Source organism: Drosophila miranda, assembly GCF_003369915.1.
Source record: "Drosophila miranda strain MSH22 chromosome Y unlocalized genomic scaffold, D.miranda_PacBio2.1 Contig_Y1_pilon, whole genome shotgun sequence".
NCBI classification, from domain to species: Eukaryota; Metazoa; Arthropoda; class Insecta; order Diptera; family Drosophilidae; genus Drosophila; species Drosophila miranda.
The window spans coordinates 5,007,295-5,026,938 of NW_022881603.1; the positions used below are offsets into that span (position 1 = coordinate 5,007,295).

Here is a 19,644-nt window from a genome sequence, read left to right on the forward strand (position 1 = left end):
TAATGGTTATTATAGGAGAAATAATAACAATTATAACCAAGCTCAGCATTTTAGGGCAAACGTAGTACCGAATAATCAATCTAACGCAAATCAAGCGCAGAAACGTAAACCAAATGAAACGTCGGAACAACCGGCTAATAAAGCAATGCGGGTAAATAAAATTGAGGAGGACCATTTTTTAGATCAGCCCCCGAAGTAGGTCTGCCCTACTTAAAAAGAGTAGATAAAAAAATAAACAGAGAATTAAAAGTTTTGATAGATACGGGCGCAACTTCCTGTTATATAAAAAAGGGAATTTACGAAAATAAAAAAGAATTATCAATTTATAAGAAAGTTGCTACAGAAAATGAGTTTTCAATAATTAAATATTTCCATAATATAACTATTTTCAACACAAAACAAGTGTTTTACGAAATAGATGGAATGGAGGCAGACTTACTAATAGGATTTAACCTATTAAAGACGAGGGGGAACGTTGTGTGTTGCTGCGGACACCGCAACACTACGGTTATACCCGATACTAAGTCAGTATGGCTCTCCTCCGGCAGACGCCGCTAATATTAAACGACACGACAAAGAGTGCGTGCGAGAGAGACAGAAAATCAGTCTGAGCGTGACGTCGGGCGCTGCGTAGCCACTGCAAATTGATTTGTTCCTATTGGCTATAAAAATGATCTGATCTGATCCAGATTCAGCAATCTGATAGATATGGTCATTATCTATGATTCTGCGTTTTTAGTTTTCTCGAAAGTGCAATATTGTGGATGCAACAGATTTTCGTTCTTTGTGTGGGCGGAAGGGGGTGGGGCGAAATTTTGAGATACACGTTTTATAGTAAGATCTAACAGGAGTGCGGATACCAAATTTGGTTACTCTAGCCTTAATAGTCTCTGAGATTTGTGAATATCCCCAGATTTTCGTCCTTTGCGGGGGCGGAAGGGGGTGTGGCGAAATTTTGAAACAAACTCGTCTCGGTCCGATATATTAGGAGTGTGGATACCAAATTTGGTTGCTATAGCTTTTGTAGTCTCTGAGATCTAGGCGCTAATGTTTTACTCTAAGCAAAGCCGCCTATGCTACGTGTGTGTTAGAGAGAGACAGGGCGAGAAAAAATGAAATTGTTTTCTTGATGCTGGCTATAATAATAATACGATCCAATTCAGATTCCGCAGTCTTAAAGATATGGTCATTCTCTACAACTCTACGTTTTTGGTTTTATCGTATCTTTAAAAATGTGGATGCCACAGATTTTCGTTCTTTGTGGGGCGGAAGTGGGCGGGGCGAAGTTTTGAAATATTTTTGTAGCAGTGACATATCACAGAAGTCTGGATCCAAAACATCGTTGCTCTAGATCTTATAGTCTTTGAGCACTAGGCGCTGAAGGGGACGGACGGACGGACGGACGGACGGACGGACGGACGGACGGACAGACGGACGGACGGACAGACAGACATGGCTCAATCGACTCGGCTATTGATGCTGATCAAAAATATATATACTTTATGGGGTCGGAAACGATTCCTTCTGGACGTTACACACATCCACTTTTACCACAAATCTAATATACCCCAATACTCATTTTGAGTATAAAAAAATGATTAACTCACAAACAAGGACCGATCTCACTGCAGATCTGGTCAAACAATTGATAGCACTTCAAATTTCACAAGTACAGGAGCAAATAGTAAATTTGAAATAACAAATAGAAACTAAATCCGATCAGGTATTAGATTACCAGGCAGAAACAATAGACGAGACAATAAAAGATGACACCACATTAAAGGTAATAGAATCCCTACCAATTTTCAATGGTGGATTGAACCAATACTGCAGTGAAATTATATAAGAAAGGAAGTAAGCAATATTATATTGCCTAAACAATTTTAAGAAACAAAATAACAGGACCAGCACATGACGCACTGACCAACCACGGGACAGTTTTAAATTTTGATGCCATACTTTCACGACTTGACTTTGTTTACAGTGACAAGAGACCAATTTACATAATAGAACAGGAGTTAAGCGTTCTCTGACAAGGGAACCTTTCAATAATAGATTTCTATAACGAGGTTAACAAGAAAATGACCTTGTTAATAAATAAGACAATAATGACTCACGGAAAGGACAGTGAAATCACAAAAGAATCAAATAAAAAAATTAGAGACAATGCCTTACGCATTTTTGTCACTGGCCTAAACGGCGGCATTGCAGAAATCCTATTTTCATTGAATCCCCCAGATTTACCGAATGCCTTGGCAAAGGTACAGGAATTGCAATCAAATAACATTCGGGCCCAATTTGCCTACCAATTCAGTGGCGCCAGAAATTCAGGGAATAATAATTACAATACATTAAGATTCAACCAACGACAACCAAGGACTAATAGTTCACCATTCGACCAAAAAAGGGATTTTCAGAGGAATAACATGTCATGGGGACAACCCTATTTCTTGGGTAATACACAACAAAATCAGGCCCCAGAACCAATGGATGTAGACGAATCATTACAAATCCAGAACCGACAGAACAGCAATAAATTCAGGGGAAACAATAATAATAATAATAATAATAGATATTATCGGGAGAATACTAATGGTTATTATAGGAGAAATAATAACACATATAACCAAGCTCAGCATTTTAGGGCAAACGTAGTACCGCATAATCAATCTAACGCAAATCAAGCGCAGAAACGTAAACCAAATGAAACGTCGGAACAACCGGCTAATAAAGCAATGCGGGTAAATAAAATTGAGGAGGACCATTTTTTAGATCAGCCCCCGAAGTAGGTCTGCCCTACTTAAAAAGAGTAGATAAAAAAATAAACAGAGAATTAAAAGTTTTGATAGATACGGGCGCAACTTCCTGTTATATAAAAAAGGGAATTTACGAAAATAAAAAAGAATTATCAATTTATAAGAAAGTTGCTACAGAAAATGAGTTTTCAATAATTAAATATTTCCATAATATAACTATTTTCAACACAAAACAAGTGTTTTACGAAATAGATGGAATGGAGGCAGACTTACTAATAGGATTTAACCTATTAAAGACGAGGGGGAACGTTGTGAGTTGCTGCGGACACCGCAACTCTACGGTTATACCCGATACTAAGTCAGTATGGCTCTCCTCCGGCAGACGCCGCTAATATTAAACGACACGACAAAGAGTGCGTGCGAGAGAGACAGAAAATCAGTCTGAGCGTGACGTCGGGCGCTGCGTAGCCACTGCAAATTGATTTGTTCCTATTGGCTATAAAAATGATCTGATCTGATCCAGATTCAGCAATCTGATAGATATGGTCATTATCTATGATTCTGCGTTTTTAGTTTTCTCGAAAGTGCAATATTGTGGATGCAACAGATTTTCGTTCTTTGTGTGGGCGGAAGGGGGTGGGGCGAAATTTTGAGATACACGTTTTATAGTAAGATCTAACAGGAGTGCGGATACCAAATTTGGTTACTCTAGCCTTAATAGTCTCTGAGATTTGTGAATATCCCCAGATTTTCGTCCTTTGCGGGGCGGAAGGGGGTGTGGCGAAATTTTGAAACAAACTCGTCTCGGTCCGATATATTAGGAGTGTGGATACCAAATTTGGTTGCTATAGCTTTTGTAGTCTCTGAGATCTAGGCGCTAATGTTTTACTCTAAGCAAAGCCGCCTATGCTACGTGTGTGTTAGAGAGAGACAGGGCGAGAAAAAATGAAATTGTTTTCTTGATGCTGGCTATAATAATAATACGATCCAATTCAGATTCCGCAGTCTTAAAGATATGGTCATTCTCTACAACTCTACGTTTTTGGTTTTATCGTATCTTTAAAAATGTGGATGCCACAGATTTTCGTTCTTTGTGGGGGCGGAAGTGGGCGGGGCGAAGTTTTGAAATATTTTGTAGCAGTGACATATCACAGAAGTCTGGATCCAAAACATCGTTGCTCTAGCTCTTATAGTCTTTGAGCAGTAGGCGATGAAGGGGACGGACAGACGGACAGACGGACGGACGGACAGACAGACAGGGCTCAATCGACTCGGCTATTGATGCTGATTAAGAATATATATACTTTATGGGGTCGGAAACGATTCCTTCTGGACGTTACACACATCCACTTTTACCACAAATCTAATATACCCCAATACTCATTTTGAGTATCGGGTATAAAATTCGGAGCTGTTATTGATACAGGAAAGGGGACTTTAAGTTATAAAGACAATGAAGAGAAAATAATATATGACGAGGTCCTTTCTTTAAACAAATTAACCTTTATAGAAGGAAAAACCATCCTTCCATTGAAGGAATTTATAATAAAAAAATATTCTGAAGAAGAAAAAGAAATGAGAAGTGATTCAGTAAAGGTAGAAGGAAGTTTATATAGCTTGGGATCAAAAAATCCTGAGCAGGCCGACGAAGAATTATCCGTCAATAGTTTGGGATTTAAATATCCTGAACCCGCCGTCGTTGAATTATCCGACACTAAAAGTTTGAATAGTTTGGGACTAAAGAATACTGAACACGCCGTCGTTGAATTATCCGACAATGAACAATTTAAAAGTTTGGGATGCAAAAATCCGGAACGCGCCGTCGTAGAATTATCCGACATACAAAGTTATGCAAATTCTGAATTGAAAAAAATTAAATTGTATAACACAATAACCTACAAAGAGGACAATTTAGAAAATCTCAGAGAGAAAATGGTATCTATCATCGAAGAAGACCATGCCAATATAGATTTACAGTTACCGTTCAGAACGGATATAAAAGGAGAGATTAACACTGAACATGATAGACCGGTATATGGCAAACAGTATCCATACGCTTATTCGGTTAACGATTTCGTTAATAACGAAATAAGTAAAATGTTAGATGAAGGTATAATCAGACCTAGTAAAAGCCAATATAATTCAACGGTAATAGTATTGCTAAAGAAGGGAGTAAATGAGGACGGAACTCCTAAGCATAGATTAGTAATAGACTTTAAGAAACTTAATGAAAACACCATACCGGATAGATGCCCTATGCAAGATCCTTCAGTAATCCTTGCCAATTTAGGTAAGGCAAAGTATTTCTCGGCCATTGATTTAGAGTCAGGTTTCTATCAGATTTTAATGAGGGAATCAGATATTGAAAAAACATCTTTTTCCATAAATAACGGCAAATATGAATTTCTAAGAATGCCTATGGGATTGACGAACGCTCCCAGGATTTTCCAAAGGGCAATGGACGATATACTTAGAGAACAAGTTGGGAAAACTTGTCACGTCTATATGGACGATATAATAATATTTTCAAAAACTATAGAACAACATTATAAAGATCTAATTCATATAATACAGATATTGCAAAACGCTAACATGAAAATTTCCCTAGAAAAGTCTAAATTCTTTCAATTGGAAACCAAATTTCTGGGATACATTGTTTCCCAAAATATCATTAAAACAGATCCAGACAAAATCTCCACAATACAAAACTATCCAATTCCTAAAAATATCAGAGAGCTACGTAGCTTCTTAGGACTAACAGGGTATTACAGAAAATTTGTCCGAAATTATGCTACAATTGCCAAACCATTAACAAAATATCTGAGTGGAGTAAATGGGAAAGTTTCACGAAGGGCATTCAAGAAAACATTAATACAGCTGGATGAACCAGCAATGGGAGCATTTAATAATTTAAAGGACAGTTTAATAGCACATATTGAATTAGTACAACCAGATTACAATAAAAAATTCACATTAACCACAGATGCATCGGACATAGCAATAGGTGCAGTTTTGTCACAAGATGGGAATCCCATAACATTTATTTCTAAAACTTTAAGTAAAACCGAGCAATTATATGCTACTAATAAAAAGGAATTATTAGCTATTGTATGGGCATTAAAAAATTTGCGAAATTATTTATACGGAGTGAGTGGAATTGAAATACATACAGATTACGAACCTTTGTCCTTTGCAATGTCCCTCTGACAAGGGAACCTTTCAATAATAGATTTCTATAACGAGGTTAACAAGAAAATGACCTTGTTAATAAATAAGACAATAATGACTCACGGAAAGGACAGTGAAATCACAAAAGAATCAAATAAAAAAATTAGAGACAATGCCTTACGCATTTTTGTCACTGGCCTAAACGGCGGCATTGCAGAAATCCTATTTTCATTGAATCCCCCAGATTTACCGAATGCCTTGGCAAAGGTACAGGAATTGCAATCAAATAACATTCGGGCCCAATTTGCCTACCAATTCAGTGGCGCCAGAAATTCAGGGAATAATAATTACAATACATTAAGATTCAACCAACGACAACCAAGGACTAATAGTTCACCATTCGACCAAAAAAGGGATTTTCAGAGGAATAACATGTCATGGGGACAACCCTATTTCTTGGGTAATACACAACAAAATCAGGCCCCAGAACCAATGGATGTAGACGAATCATTACAAATCCAGAACCGACAGAACAGCAATAAATTCAGGGGAAACAATAATAATAATAATAATAATAGATATTATCGGGAGAATACTAATGGTTATTATAGGAGAAATAATAACAATTATAACCAAGCTCAGCATTTTAGGGCAAACGTAGTACCGAATAATCAATCTAACGCAAATCAAGCGCAGAAACGTAAACCAAATGAAACGTCGGAACAACCGGCTAATAAAGCAATGCGGGTAAATAAAATTGAGGAGGACCATTTTTTAGATCAGCCCCCGAAGTAGGTCTGCCCTACTTAAAAAGAGTAGATAAAAAAATAAACAGAGAATTAAAAGTTTTGATAGATACGGGCGCAACTTCCTGTTATATAAAAAAGGGAATTTACGAAAATAAAAAAGAATTATCAATTTATAAGAAAGTTGCTACAGAAAATGAGTTTTCAATAATTAAATATTTCCATAATATAACTATTTTCAACACAAAACAAGTGTTTTACGAAATAGATGGAATGGAGGCAGACTTACTAATAGGATTTAACCTATTAAAGACGAGGGGGAACGTTGTGAGTTGCTGCGGACACCGCAACTCTACGGTTATACCCGATACTAAGTCAGTATGGCTCTCCTCCGGCAGACGCCGCTAATATTAAACGACACGACAAAGAGTGCGTGCGAGAGAGACAGAAAATCAGTCTGAGCGTGACGTCGGGCGCTGCGTAGCCACTGCAAATTGATTTGTTCCTATTGGCTATAAAAATGATCTGATCTGATCCAGATTCAGCAATCTGATAGATATGGTCATTATCTATGATTCTGCGTTTTTAGTTTTCTCGAAAGTGCAATATTGTGGATGCAACAGATTTTCGTTCTTTGTGTGGGCGGAAGGGGGTGGGGCGAAATTTTGAGATACACGTTTTATAGTAAGATCTAACAGGAGTGCGGATACCAAATTTGGTTACTCTAGCCTTCATAGTCTCTGAGATTTGTGAATATCCCCAGATTTTCGTCCTTTGCGGGGGCGGAAGGGGGTGTGGCGAAATTTTGAAACAAACTCGTCTCGGTCCGATATATTAGGAGTGTGGATACCAAATTTGGTTGCTATAGCTTTTGTAGTCTCTGAGATCTAGGCGCTAATGTTTTACTCTAAGCAAAGCCGCCTATGCTACGTGTGTGTTAGAGAGAGACAGGGCGAGAAAAAATGAAATTGTTTTCTTGATGCTGGCTATAATAATAATACGATCCAATTCAGATTCCGCAGTCTTAAAGATATGGTCATTCTCTACAACTCTACGTTTTTGGTTTTATCGTATCTTTAAAAATGTGGATGCCACAGATTTTCGTTCTTTGTGGGGGCGGAAGTGGGCGGGGCGAAGTTTTGAAATATTTTGTAGCAGTGACATATCACAGAAGTCTGGATCCAAAACATCGTTGCTCTAGCTCTTATAGTCTTTGAGCAGTAGGCGATGAAGGGGACGGACAGACGGACAGACGGACGGACGGACAGACAGACAGGGCTCAATCGACTCGGCTATTGATGCTGATTAAGAATATATATACTTTATGGGGTCGGAAACGATTCCTTCTGGACGTTACACACATCCACTTTTACCACAAATCTAATATACCCCAATACTCATTTTGAGTATCGGGTATAAAAATCGGAGCTGTTATTGATACAGGAAAGGGGACTTTAAGTTATAAAGACAATGAAGAGAAAATAGTATATGACGAGGTCCTTTCTTTAAACAAATTAACCTTTATAGAAGGAAAAACCATCCTTCCATTGAAGGAATTTATAATAAAAAAATATTTTGAAGAAGAAAAAGAAATGAGAAGTGATTCAGTAAAGGTAGAAGGAAGTTTATATAGCTTGGGATCAAAAAATCCTGAGCAGGCCGACGAAGAATTATCCGTCAATAGTTTGGGATTTAAATATCCTGAACCCGCCGTCGTTGAATTATCCGACACTAAAAGTTTGAATAGTTTGGGACTAAAGATTACTGAACACGCCGTCGTTGAATTATCCGACAATGAACAATTTAAAAGTTTGGGATGCAAAAATCCGGAACGCGCCGTCGTAGAAATATCCGACATACAAAGTTATGCAAATTCTGAATTGAAAAAAATTAAATTGTATAACACAATAACCTACAAAGAGGACAATTTAGAAAATCTCAGAGAGAAAATGGTATCTATCATCGAAGAAGACCATGCCAATATAGATTTACAGTTACCGTTCAGAACGGATATAAAAGGAGAGATTAACACTGAACATGATAGACCGGTATATGGCAAACAGTATCCATACGCTTATTCGGTTAACGATTTCGTTAATAACGAAATAAGTAAAATGTTAGATGAAGGTATAATCAGACCTAGTAAAAGCCCATATAATTCAACGGTAATAGTAGTACTAAAGAAGGGAGTAAATGAGGACGGAACTCCTAAGCATAGATTAGTAATAGACTTTAAGAAACTTAATGAAAACACCATACCGGATAGATGCCCTATGCAAGATCCTTCAGTAATCCTTGCCAATTTAGGTAAGGCAAAGTATTTCTCGGCCATTGATTTAGAGTCAGGTTTCTATCAGATTTTAATGAGGGAATCAGATATTGAAAAAACATCTTTTTCCATAAATAACGGCAAATATGAATTTCTAAGAATGCCTATGGGATTGACGAACGCTCCCAGGATTTTCCAAAGGGCAATGGACGATATACTTAGAGAACAAGTTGGGAAAACTTGTCACGTCTATATGGACGATATAATAATATTTTCAAAAACTATAGAACAACATTATAAAGATCTAATTCATATAATACAGATATTGCAAAACGCTAACATGAAAATTTCCCTAGAAAAGTCTAAATTCTTTCAATTGGAAACCAAATTTCTGGGATACATTGTTTCCCAAAATATCATTAAAACAGATCCAGACAAAATCTCCACAATACAAAACTATCCAATTCCTAAAAATATCAGAGAGCTACGTAGCTTCTTAGGACTAACAGGGTATTACAGAAAATTTGTCCGAAATTATGCTACAATTGCCAAACCATTAACAAAATATCTGAGTGGAGTAAATGGGAAAGTTTCACGAAGGGCATTCAAGAAAACATTAATACAGCTGGATGAACCAGCAATGGGAGCATTTAATAATTTAAAGGACAGTTTAATAGCACATATTGAATTAGTACAACCAGATTACAATAAAAAATTCACATTAACCACAGATGCATCGGACATAGCAATAGGTGCAGTTTTGTCACAAGATGGGAATCCCATAACATTTATTTCTAAAACTTTAAGTAAAACCGAGCAATTATATGCTACTAATAAAAAGGAATTATTAGCTATTGTATGGGCATTAAAAAATTTGCGAAATTATTTATACGGAGTGAGTGGAATTGAAATACATACAGATTACGAACCTTTGTCCTTTGCAATGTCGCAAAAAAATCCAAATGTTGAAATGAAACGTTGGTATTACTTCATAGAAAGTTTCACACCAAAAATCATTTATAAGCCAGGCTCAACTAACGTAGTAGCTGACGCTTTATCTCGGATTAAAATAAATCATATGACAGATAGTGATGTCGACCAGACAGAATCAGAATCAGACATAAATACTCAGCATTCAGCAGAGAGTAGTTTTGAAAACGTCATTCAAGAGACTAGCAAGCCTCTAAACCAATTTAAACAGCAGCTACTATTAGCGCAAGGGAGATTCACAGTTCATGAGTTAGTAAGAGTTTATGAAAATACCCGACATATTATTGAATTTGATACGGTAGACAATCTGCTAATCATTTTAAAAAAATTTATTCAGCCTCACTTAACCACAGGAATACACTGCACTTTAGAAGATTTATACCTTATCCAAAATAAGTTAAAGGAAAACTTCATAAATAAATTTCTCTTCACGAGAAAGTTTCTCCAAGATGTAGTAAATTCAGAAGATAAAGCTATAATTATAGAAGAAACACATTTCAGAGCCCATAGAGGACTAGACGAAAATTACAAACAAATAACTAAGCTGTATTATTGGCCAAACCTGCTCAAAAAATTAAAAGAATATATAAAAAATTGTGAGATCTGTAACAAAAACAAATATCACAGACACCCTGTAAAAATTCCAATTGGGGAAGCTCCCATTCCAGCAAAAGAAGGAGATCAATTACATTTAGACATATACTATGCCCAAAACCTAACATTCATAACTTGTATAGATTCTTATTCCAAATACTTGGTGGTCAAGGAAATTCAAAGTAAATTAAACATTGAAAATAAGGTAATGGAAATTTTGCAACACTTTCCGTTAGCAACATCATTAATGACTGACAACGAACCAAGCTTTACTTCAGCACAATTTAGATCATTCATACAAAGAAGTAACTTAACCATTTATTATGCTGATCCCAGACACAGCACCTCAAATGGTCAGGTAGAAAGGGTACATTCCACACTAACAGAAATAACGCGGTGCTTCAAGGATGAACTAAATCTAACAGATTATTCAGAAATAATTATAAGTAAATAATTATAACCTGACGATACATTCAACGACCAATCAAATGCCATATGACATATTGTATAACAAAATAGAGCACAAAAATAATCCAATATTACTTAAGGAAGACCAAAATGCTTAAGCTACATAACATAGATAGAAGAGAAAAAGATTATAAAATAGGAGAAGTAGTTTATGAAAAGAAATTCGGGGAAAGAAATAAACTTCAATCCCGATACAAAAAGCAGGTAGGTAAGGAAAATCGACCGAATAAAATTGTAATCAACAATAGAAACAGGAAGATAACATTAAATATTAAATATTTTTCCAGAAAATGTATGCGAATATACTTATACTGACTTTTGTTATATTGACGACTTCGGAAGTAATTGACTATACGCATAGTGACTATCTATTGCTCAAAGACGACAGAGACGTTTACACTTATGAAACATACGCTGAACTTTTCCATATTACTAATTTGAGTTTTTATAGAGAGATAATTGATATAGAATCCAAATATGTCAACAAATCAATTAATTCAGACGATGAGTGGGAAATATCAATGGACTTAAGTCTATTAAAATTAATGATTTCAGAATTAGTTCCAAAACGGAATAAAAGGGGAATTAATGAATAAGGTACCATTTGGAAATGGATAGCAGGCAGACCTGATCATGACGACTTTTTGAAAATACAAAATAAAGTAAATGAATTAACTGAAAATAATAATAAACAATTTATAATAAATTCCAAATTTTTCAAAGAAATTGAATTGCTATCAAATTCATTAAAAAATGTCATCTTCAATGAAGAAACGATACTGAGAAAGCATCGTTTAAAATTAATAACTTTTGACCTACTAAATTTTGTTGATACCATAACCCTCTTAAAAGTAAACATTTTCAATACAAAAATTTTAAATAAAAACGAAATAGAGGACATTTATTAGCATGAAAAACATCCTGTTGAACTGTCTGATCTGCTGGACATTGCAACGGTTAAAATAATTCGAAATGCAGATTTAATAATCATTTATATAAAATATCCTCAAATTAAAGATATTTGCAAGTTTTACCATGCAAGAGCCATCTCACAAAATGATGGAATGTTAGTTATAAGTGAAAAAGTTTGTGAATGTAAGGAGAAATACTATTTAATGAATAATTTTAAAGTGAAACTTTTAACAATTACGCACAAATAAATTTAAAGAAGACCTGTTTCACCAATTTACTTAATGGCTTTAAAGCCAACTGCACTAAAAAAGGGGAAAAAAACAAAGAAATGGACATCATTCAGGATGGTGCCATATTAGTTTCAGGCAAAAATATCGTAGACAATACTACTTTGTTAGGTTCGTATCTCCTTATATTCAACAACACAATTTTAATAAATAATATAACCCACATAAATGATAAGGGTAAAATTCTAAGATATATATCGCATCATAGATATAGCGATTTTGAATTAGTTGGTTATATACAATCGAATGATAAGCAAATTTCTTTTGATAATGTTAATATTTTAAATCCCCTTATAACATTAGGTAATACGGCCTTAACATTAACAACATTATTTTTAATCATTTTGATATTGATAATGTTATTTTACTTCGGCTATAAACAAACCAAATTTGTACTTATTAAATCAATAAGAATACCGTCAGAAGAAATAGTGGAAAGCAGCATTCAAATACTGTCAGAAGATATTAGAGCTCTATCAGAACTTCAAAATGTATCGGGACGAAACATTTAAGAATGGGGGGGAGTTAACGTACCCAATTCTATTGAGCTCTTATACGAGTTGTAAACAATCTTTGGCTTTCCAAAACGAAAACAATTTCAATATTGATGGATGATGAATAATTGATTTCTAAGATGTACAATCTCAATGGCTCCCGCCACAATCCCAATCTTTGACACTCGCCTAAATGGAAAACCAATGTTTGCCCACACCCGGCTTCTCATAAACAATCTCACACCCGGCTTTCTGCAGATCCTGCACTTTAGGCATTTTACAGTTCTCTCTTTGGATGACGAAATCCAATACTTTTGCCCACACCCGGCTTCTCATAAACAATCTCACACCCGGCTTTCTGCAGATCCTGCACTTTAGGCATTTTACAGTTCTCTCTTTGGATGACGAAATCCAATACTCGGGATGGCGAAATCAATTGAAATGTTTATAGAAAAACTATTCCCGAAAGGCATCAACGATGCAAAGATCAGAAAGTTCAAGCCAGTCTTGATCCAGAAGCGACACCGAAAAGTCGAGCTAAAAACAAAGTCGCGCAATCCCTTTGTCCGGAATCCTTTGTGACCCTCAACTTAAATCTATATCTGTAAACTTAGAAGTTAAATAAAAACTTTTTAAAAACGCAATCCGCTACCGCAGTTATTTAATTTCAATGGCCTAAAATTATATTGGCGAAGCTAAAGATTTTAGTTAGTCAGCATTATTCAACGGAATATAAAAATTGAGCAACAGGAACGATTTTTCTCTTACGTTTTATTACGCTATTACGTTTTATATTGTTTGACCTTTTCGCTAAAATCTTTTTTCAGGCAAAATCCAAGTATTAAGAATGAGCCAGTTAAGTAGAAAATTCATTCATCAATCGGATAAAATTATGTGGGCATGGCTAAATGGTTTATATAGCTAATAATATTCGACGGAACATCAAAATTGAGCAATATGGTTTTGAATCCTTGACGGAGAACAATTAACCTATTATAAGCCAAGGGGGTATTTCAATTTTCCACCGAAAATAATGCAAATTTCATAATGTTAGCGCAGTTTAGGAGAAAGATATAGTTTTTTTTTTTTTTTTTAAGTTCAGAGGAAAGATGGCATGAATAGACAAGAAGAATTTACAATCGTTAATATTTTCCGCCATTTACCTCCAGTGTTTGAACTATTTAAATAGAGGGGGCATAAGAGGGCCAAGTTCTGTTTTTCAGCTATATTGTTGTTGAGGAACCAAAGTTGAGGCAAAAACCATCAATTTCAAGTATTTTAAATAAGCCATTCAAGTAGAAAATAGGTTCATTAATTTGATAGAAATATGTGGGCAGGGCTAAGAGATCTAGATAGCTAGTAATATTCCAAGGAATATCAAAATCGAGGAATATGTATAATAGAACCTGAACTCGTCAGTATATTTACGGTATATTTTAAAAATGAGACCGTATATTTTGGTATATTTCTGAGGGTTGGTCGGTATACGCGTGGTGGTAAGAAAACGTTTTTCGCATTAAAAATTAAACAAATCCACGTAAAATGTCCAAGCGCCGTATTGAAGTCGGTGAGACCTACGTCAGCAAGTCCAAGAAGTGAGTACACAAATCAATCCATCACTGTTTGGCTCGCCTAAGTATGTTAATCTGGGGAAAATAGCAGGGTTGCGGATGCGTCGTCCACTTCGGCATCGGCATCGGCATCGACGGTGGCAGCGGCCGCCGGCACTGTTGCACAGATCCTGGGCGGATTTGTGCCCAGCAAGCAGCCACCTACGACGAATGCCCTGACTGGGAAGACGTACTCGCAGCGCTTCCAGAACCTGTACAAGAAGCGTATCGCGTTGCCGGTATTCGAGTACCAGGCGGACTTCATGCGCCTGCTGAGCCAGCACCAGTGCATTGTGCTGGTGGGCGAGACAGGCTCGGGGAAGACCACCCAGATACCACAATGGTGTGTGGACTTTGCCGTGTCCAAAGGACGAAAGGGTGTCTCGTGTACGCAGCCCCGTCGTGTGGCCGCTATGTCTGTGGCCCAGCGCGTGTCCGAGGAAATGGATGTGAATCTGGGCGAGGAGGTTGGCTACTCCATTCGTTTTGAGGACTGCTCTTCGGCCAAGACCCTGCTGAAGTACATGACGGACGGTATGCTGCTCCGCGAGGCTATGTCCGACCCCATGCTGGAGCAGTACCAGGTGATCCTGCTCGACGAGGCTCACGAGCGCACCCTCGCAACTGACATCCTGATGGGCGTGCTCAAGGAGGTCATCCGGCAGCGCAACGATCTTAAGCTGATTGTCATGTCGGCCACTCTCGATGCTGGGAAGTTCCAGCAGTACTTCGACAACGCTCCCCTAATGAACGTGCCCGGTCGCACGCATCCCGTGGAGATATTCTATACGCCGGAGCCGGAGAGGGACTACTTGGAGGCAGCCATTCGCACAGTCATCCAGATACATATGTGCGAGGAGATTGAGGGTAAGTGAAAATCAGAACTGCAATGCAAATCTTCAGATTCTGACTGCCCTTTGTCCCTCAGGTGACATTCTCATGTTCCTCACGGGTCAGGAGGAGATTGAGGAGGCCTGCAAGCGCATCAAACGGGAAATCGACAACCTGGGCTCAGAGATTGGCGAGCTGAAGTGCATTCCCCTGTACTCTACGCTGCCTCCCAATCTGCAGCAGCGCATCTTCGAGGCGGCGCCCCCGCCGAATGCCAACGGAGCCATTGGCCGCAAAGTTGTGGTGTCCACCAACATTGCGGAAACCTCGCTGACCATCGATGGTGTGGTATTTGTGATTGACCCGGGCTTTGCGAAACAGAAGGTCTACAATCCTCGCATCCGCGTTGAGAGCTTACTGGTGTCGCCCATTTCTAAGGCCTCGGCCCAACAGCGGGCTGGTCGAGCCGGTCGTACTCGTCCGGGCAAGTGCTTCCGACTGTACACGGAGAAGGCCTTCAAGAACGAGATGCAAGATAACACCTATCCCGAGATTCTCAGGTCCAATTTGGGTAATGGAGAAAATTCTTAAATAGTCTCTGTTTTGCCTTATTTATCTATTATCTATTTCGATCAGGCACTGTGGTTCTCCAGCTTAAAAAGCTAGGCATCGACGACTTGGTGCACTTTGACTTTATGGATCCCCCTGCACCGGAGACCCTTATGCGAGCGCTGGAGCTGCTCAACTATCTGGCCGCCCTGGACGACGATGGCAACCTGACAGACTTGGGGGCAGTCATGTCCGAGTTCCCCCTGGATCCGCAGCTCGCCAAGATGCTGATAGCCAGCTGCCAGCACAACTGCTCCAACGAGATACTTTCCATAACGGCCATGCTGTCGGGTGAGAAAAACTAGCAACCAAATCAACCAATTCCGCGCTTAAGTAGAGGAATCCAGGAGGTATTAAGGGGGAATGCGATTCGCCCCAAAGATTAGCCGTAGCCTCAAGGGTGGGCTGATCCTTTGCTCTATTGAAATTGAAAGATACATCAAGCTAGAGGGGGTGTTCTTTTCGATCTTAAACGGACGACCGTACGCTACGTGGACGGTTCTAAATATTTTGTTAAGCTAAAGTGCAAAGAAAAAAGTTTTTTCAATTTATTTGTTCTTTGCATTCAACACGAAAAGCAAAGTTGCACGTGCGTTGCTATGCCTCTGCCCGCGTGGCCATCATTCGAATGGAATGATGAGAGCGGGCCTTGTCCGACCTCCTATTTGTTTGTTCTCTCTCGCCCAATCAAAACGTACTTGCAACTCACAAATGCAATCAATCTTTGAATCAAGCCTCTAGATTGCGTAGCTGACAAAAAGTAAGCAAAATCGAATCTATTTGTTAATATGTATAAGAAACAATGCTTTAAAAATGTGCTTAATCGACCAAAAACAAAAACCAATTTGAACGTGTCAAACAACCAAAGTGCCACAATGTTTTGTGCGTCCCAATGAGGCCAAGAAGGCGGCCGACGAAGCCAAGATGCGGTTCGCACACATCGATGGGGATCATTTAACGTTGCTGAATGTCTACCATGCCTTCAAACAGAGTGAGTACAGGCCATTAAATACCGTGTTCAGTCCGTGAACTTGACGGCAATCTGCGGCTCTACGGTAATTTCAGGCAGTGAGGACCCCAACTGGTGCTATGAAAACTTCATAAACTTCCGGTCGCTGAAGAGCGCTGACAACGTTCGCCAGCAGCTGGCCCGGATTATGGATCGCTTCAACTTGAGGCGCACCAGCACGGAGTTCACCTCAAAGGACTACTATGTGAACATACGCAAGGCCCTCGTCCAGGGCTTCTTCATGCAGGTGGCCCACCTGGAGCGCACCGGTCACTATCTGACTATCAAGGATAACCAGAATGTGCAGCTGCACCCCTCGACCTGTCTGGACCACAAGCCCGATTGGGTAATCTACAATGAGTTTGTGCTAACCACCAAGAACTACATACGCACGGTCACAGATGTAAAGCGTAAGTGGATACTTCATTGCTTTAACCATGCCCTTCTTCATCTCTGCTTTTTTCCATATAGCTGAATGGCTGATCAGCCTGGCCCCGCAATACTACGACCTGAACAACTTCCCTCAATGCGAGGCGAAGCGTCAGTTGGAGTTGCTGCAGCAGCGAATGGAAACCAAGCAGTACCAGAAGGGATTTTAAGGCTGCTCCCTTCTGTCCGCGCTGCCTTTAGAAGTAAGCAACCTATGGAGGAGATATTGGCTATGGTGTGTGCGTAATGTGCCCGGACAGGTCGTGAAGTAATTGTTTGAATACTGCTGCAGAAAGAAGTAAACTGTTTGCTTTTTATTGTTTGGTTTGATACATTTAAACTTAGCACACTTCGCATTAACCAGTTTCAGATATCCACCAACTCCGTTTAGTGAATAGTTTTAATAAAAGAAGCAAATTTTTATATCAACTTATTCCCGTGCTCACCCGTTTGTCTTCTGCAACTGTATGAGTGTGACCAGATATGTGGCTATGGCCGAGGCGAACTGTAACAGATCAAGAGGATACAGAACTCTTGATGCAAGCACTTGCTCTGCTCCTTGTTCTTGCCGATGTCAGAATGGTGCGACTTACGCGGCACAGACCAGAGGCTGAGAAATCTGAGTCGACCACCAGTAGCTGCTGCCAGAACTTCTTTACCGCCTCGGCCAGAATGGGCTCGTGCACCTTCCGCTCAATTGCGCAGACAATTTGAATGGTTTTCCGGGACTCGCGGGCAGCCAGGTGGCAGGGCTCGACCACCATTAGCAGGCGAAAGGAGTGCAATAATATCCACAACGCTTGCACCCACAGATAGCCGTTGTCTCGCGTACTGAGCAGCTCCAGAAACAACGAGGGGGAACGTTGTGAGTTGTTGCGGAGACCGCAACTCTACATTTATACCCGATACATAGTCAGTATGGCTCTCCTCCGGCAGACGCCGCTAATATTAAACGACACGACAAAGAGTGCGTGCGAGAGAGACAGAAAATCAGTCTGAGCGTGACGTCGGGCGCTGAGTGGCCACTGCAAATTGATTTCTTGCTTTTGGCTACAAAAATATTCCGATTTGCGTGGGTGGAAGGGGGGGTGGCGAAATTTTGAGATATACGTTTTATAGTGAGATCTAACAGAAGTCCGGATACCAAATTTGGTTACTCTAGCCTTAATAGTCTCTGAGATTTGTGGATGCCCCAGATTTTCGTCCTTTGCGGGGGCGGAAGGGGGTGTGGCATAATTTGGACACGAAACGGCCAAGGTCCGATATCACAGGAGTGTGGATACCAAATTTGGTTGCTCTGGCTCTTATAGGTTCTGAGATCCTTGAACTCATATTTTGCAATTGGCAAAACCGACCATGAAACCTGTGTGTTAGAGAGAGACAGAGCGAGAAAGAATGAAATTGTTTTCTTAATTCTGGCTATAATCATTATTCGATCTGGTTGAAATTTTACATTCTAGAACATATAGTCATCCTCTACGATTCTGCGTTTTTGGTTTTATCGTATATTTAAAAATGTTGATGCCACAGATTTTCGTCCTTTGTGGGGGCGGAAGTGGGCGGGGCGAAGTTTTGAAATATTTTTGTAACAGTGACATATCACAGAAGTCTGGATCCAAAACATCGTTGCTCTAGCTCTTATAGTCTTTGAGCACTAGGCGCTGAAGGGGACGGACAGACGGTCGGACGGACGGACGGACGGACAGACAGACAGGGCTCAATCGACTCGGCTATTGATGCTGATCAAGAATATATATACTTTATGGGGTCGGAAACGATTCCTTCTGGACGTTACACACATCCACTTTTACCACAAATCTAATATACCCCAATACTCATTTTGAGTATCGGGTATAAAAAGTAGGCGGTGGCCACCAAATGCAGCAGACAGGACACAAGAATAAAGAGCACGGCTATGCCGAAGGAGCTGCGAATGATAGCCAGTGAGGGGGAGTATCTCAAATGTGAGCACATAACGGATGAAATTTGATACAGACTTGGACAAGAGAAGCACACACTTGGTCAGCGATTCGTGGTTGTCGGCCATGGTCTGGATAAGCAGACCCTTGTTCTTGGCTGGAAAAGAAAGAGCAGGTAGAGCACGGCCATAGCCACGGACTCTTTCCCTCCGTTTTTGTCACCTGCGGATTCATTCGGCAGCATTTTGCTGCTTAGTTTGGTCAGATTCGAGTGGAGTGCGGTAGGTGTCATCGTTGTATTCGTGATCACTGTCTTGACTGTGCTCATCTTGAGCAGCTTCAGGGCACTGGCCTCCTTCGGCTCTGGGGACCATGCAGATCGAGTAGTGGGATCAATCATACGAGTACGTACTCCACTTACCGCTCAGGAAGCTGCTGCTGAGCATCTGGTTGAGGCGTCTAAACCGCCTTCCCAGGCCATAGGCGGTGTTGGCAAAGTTGATGTGCAGGCCGGTGAGAATAAAGTAGAGGCTATAGAAGGGTATATACCAGT

General features: G+C 39.4%; 1 protein-coding gene and 1 pseudogene across 3 annotated transcripts; one reads left to right on the forward strand and one right to left on the reverse strand.

Moving 5' to 3' along the window:
* Positions 1-14,164: 14,164 nt before the first annotated feature.
* Positions 14,165-17,599, forward strand: LOC117190669 (putative pre-mRNA-splicing factor ATP-dependent RNA helicase PRP1). 3 transcript variants are annotated; one of them, XM_033395732.1, is made up of 7 exons: positions 14,168-14,279; positions 14,344-15,161; positions 15,223-15,696; positions 15,762-16,025; positions 16,603-16,725; positions 16,800-17,153; positions 17,215-17,599. In XM_033395732.1, the coding sequence occupies exons 1-7, from the start codon at positions 14,227-14,229 to the stop codon at positions 17,340-17,342; spliced, it is 2,214 nt and encodes a 737-aa protein (XP_033251623.1). In that variant the 5' UTR covers positions 14,168-14,226; the 3' UTR covers positions 17,343-17,599. The 3 variants fall into 3 exon arrangements, with proteins under 3 accessions (XP_033251625.1, XP_033251623.1, XP_033251624.1); XM_033395733.1 differs by having other exon boundaries at positions 14,347-15,161; XM_033395734.1 differs by lacking the exons at positions 16,603-16,725; positions 16,800-17,153; positions 17,215-17,599 and adding an exon at positions 16,469-16,536 and having other exon boundaries at positions 14,165-14,279.
* Positions 17,599-19,524, reverse strand: LOC117190670 (annotated as a pseudogene).
* Between the last annotated feature and the right edge of the window lie 120 nt (positions 19,525-19,644).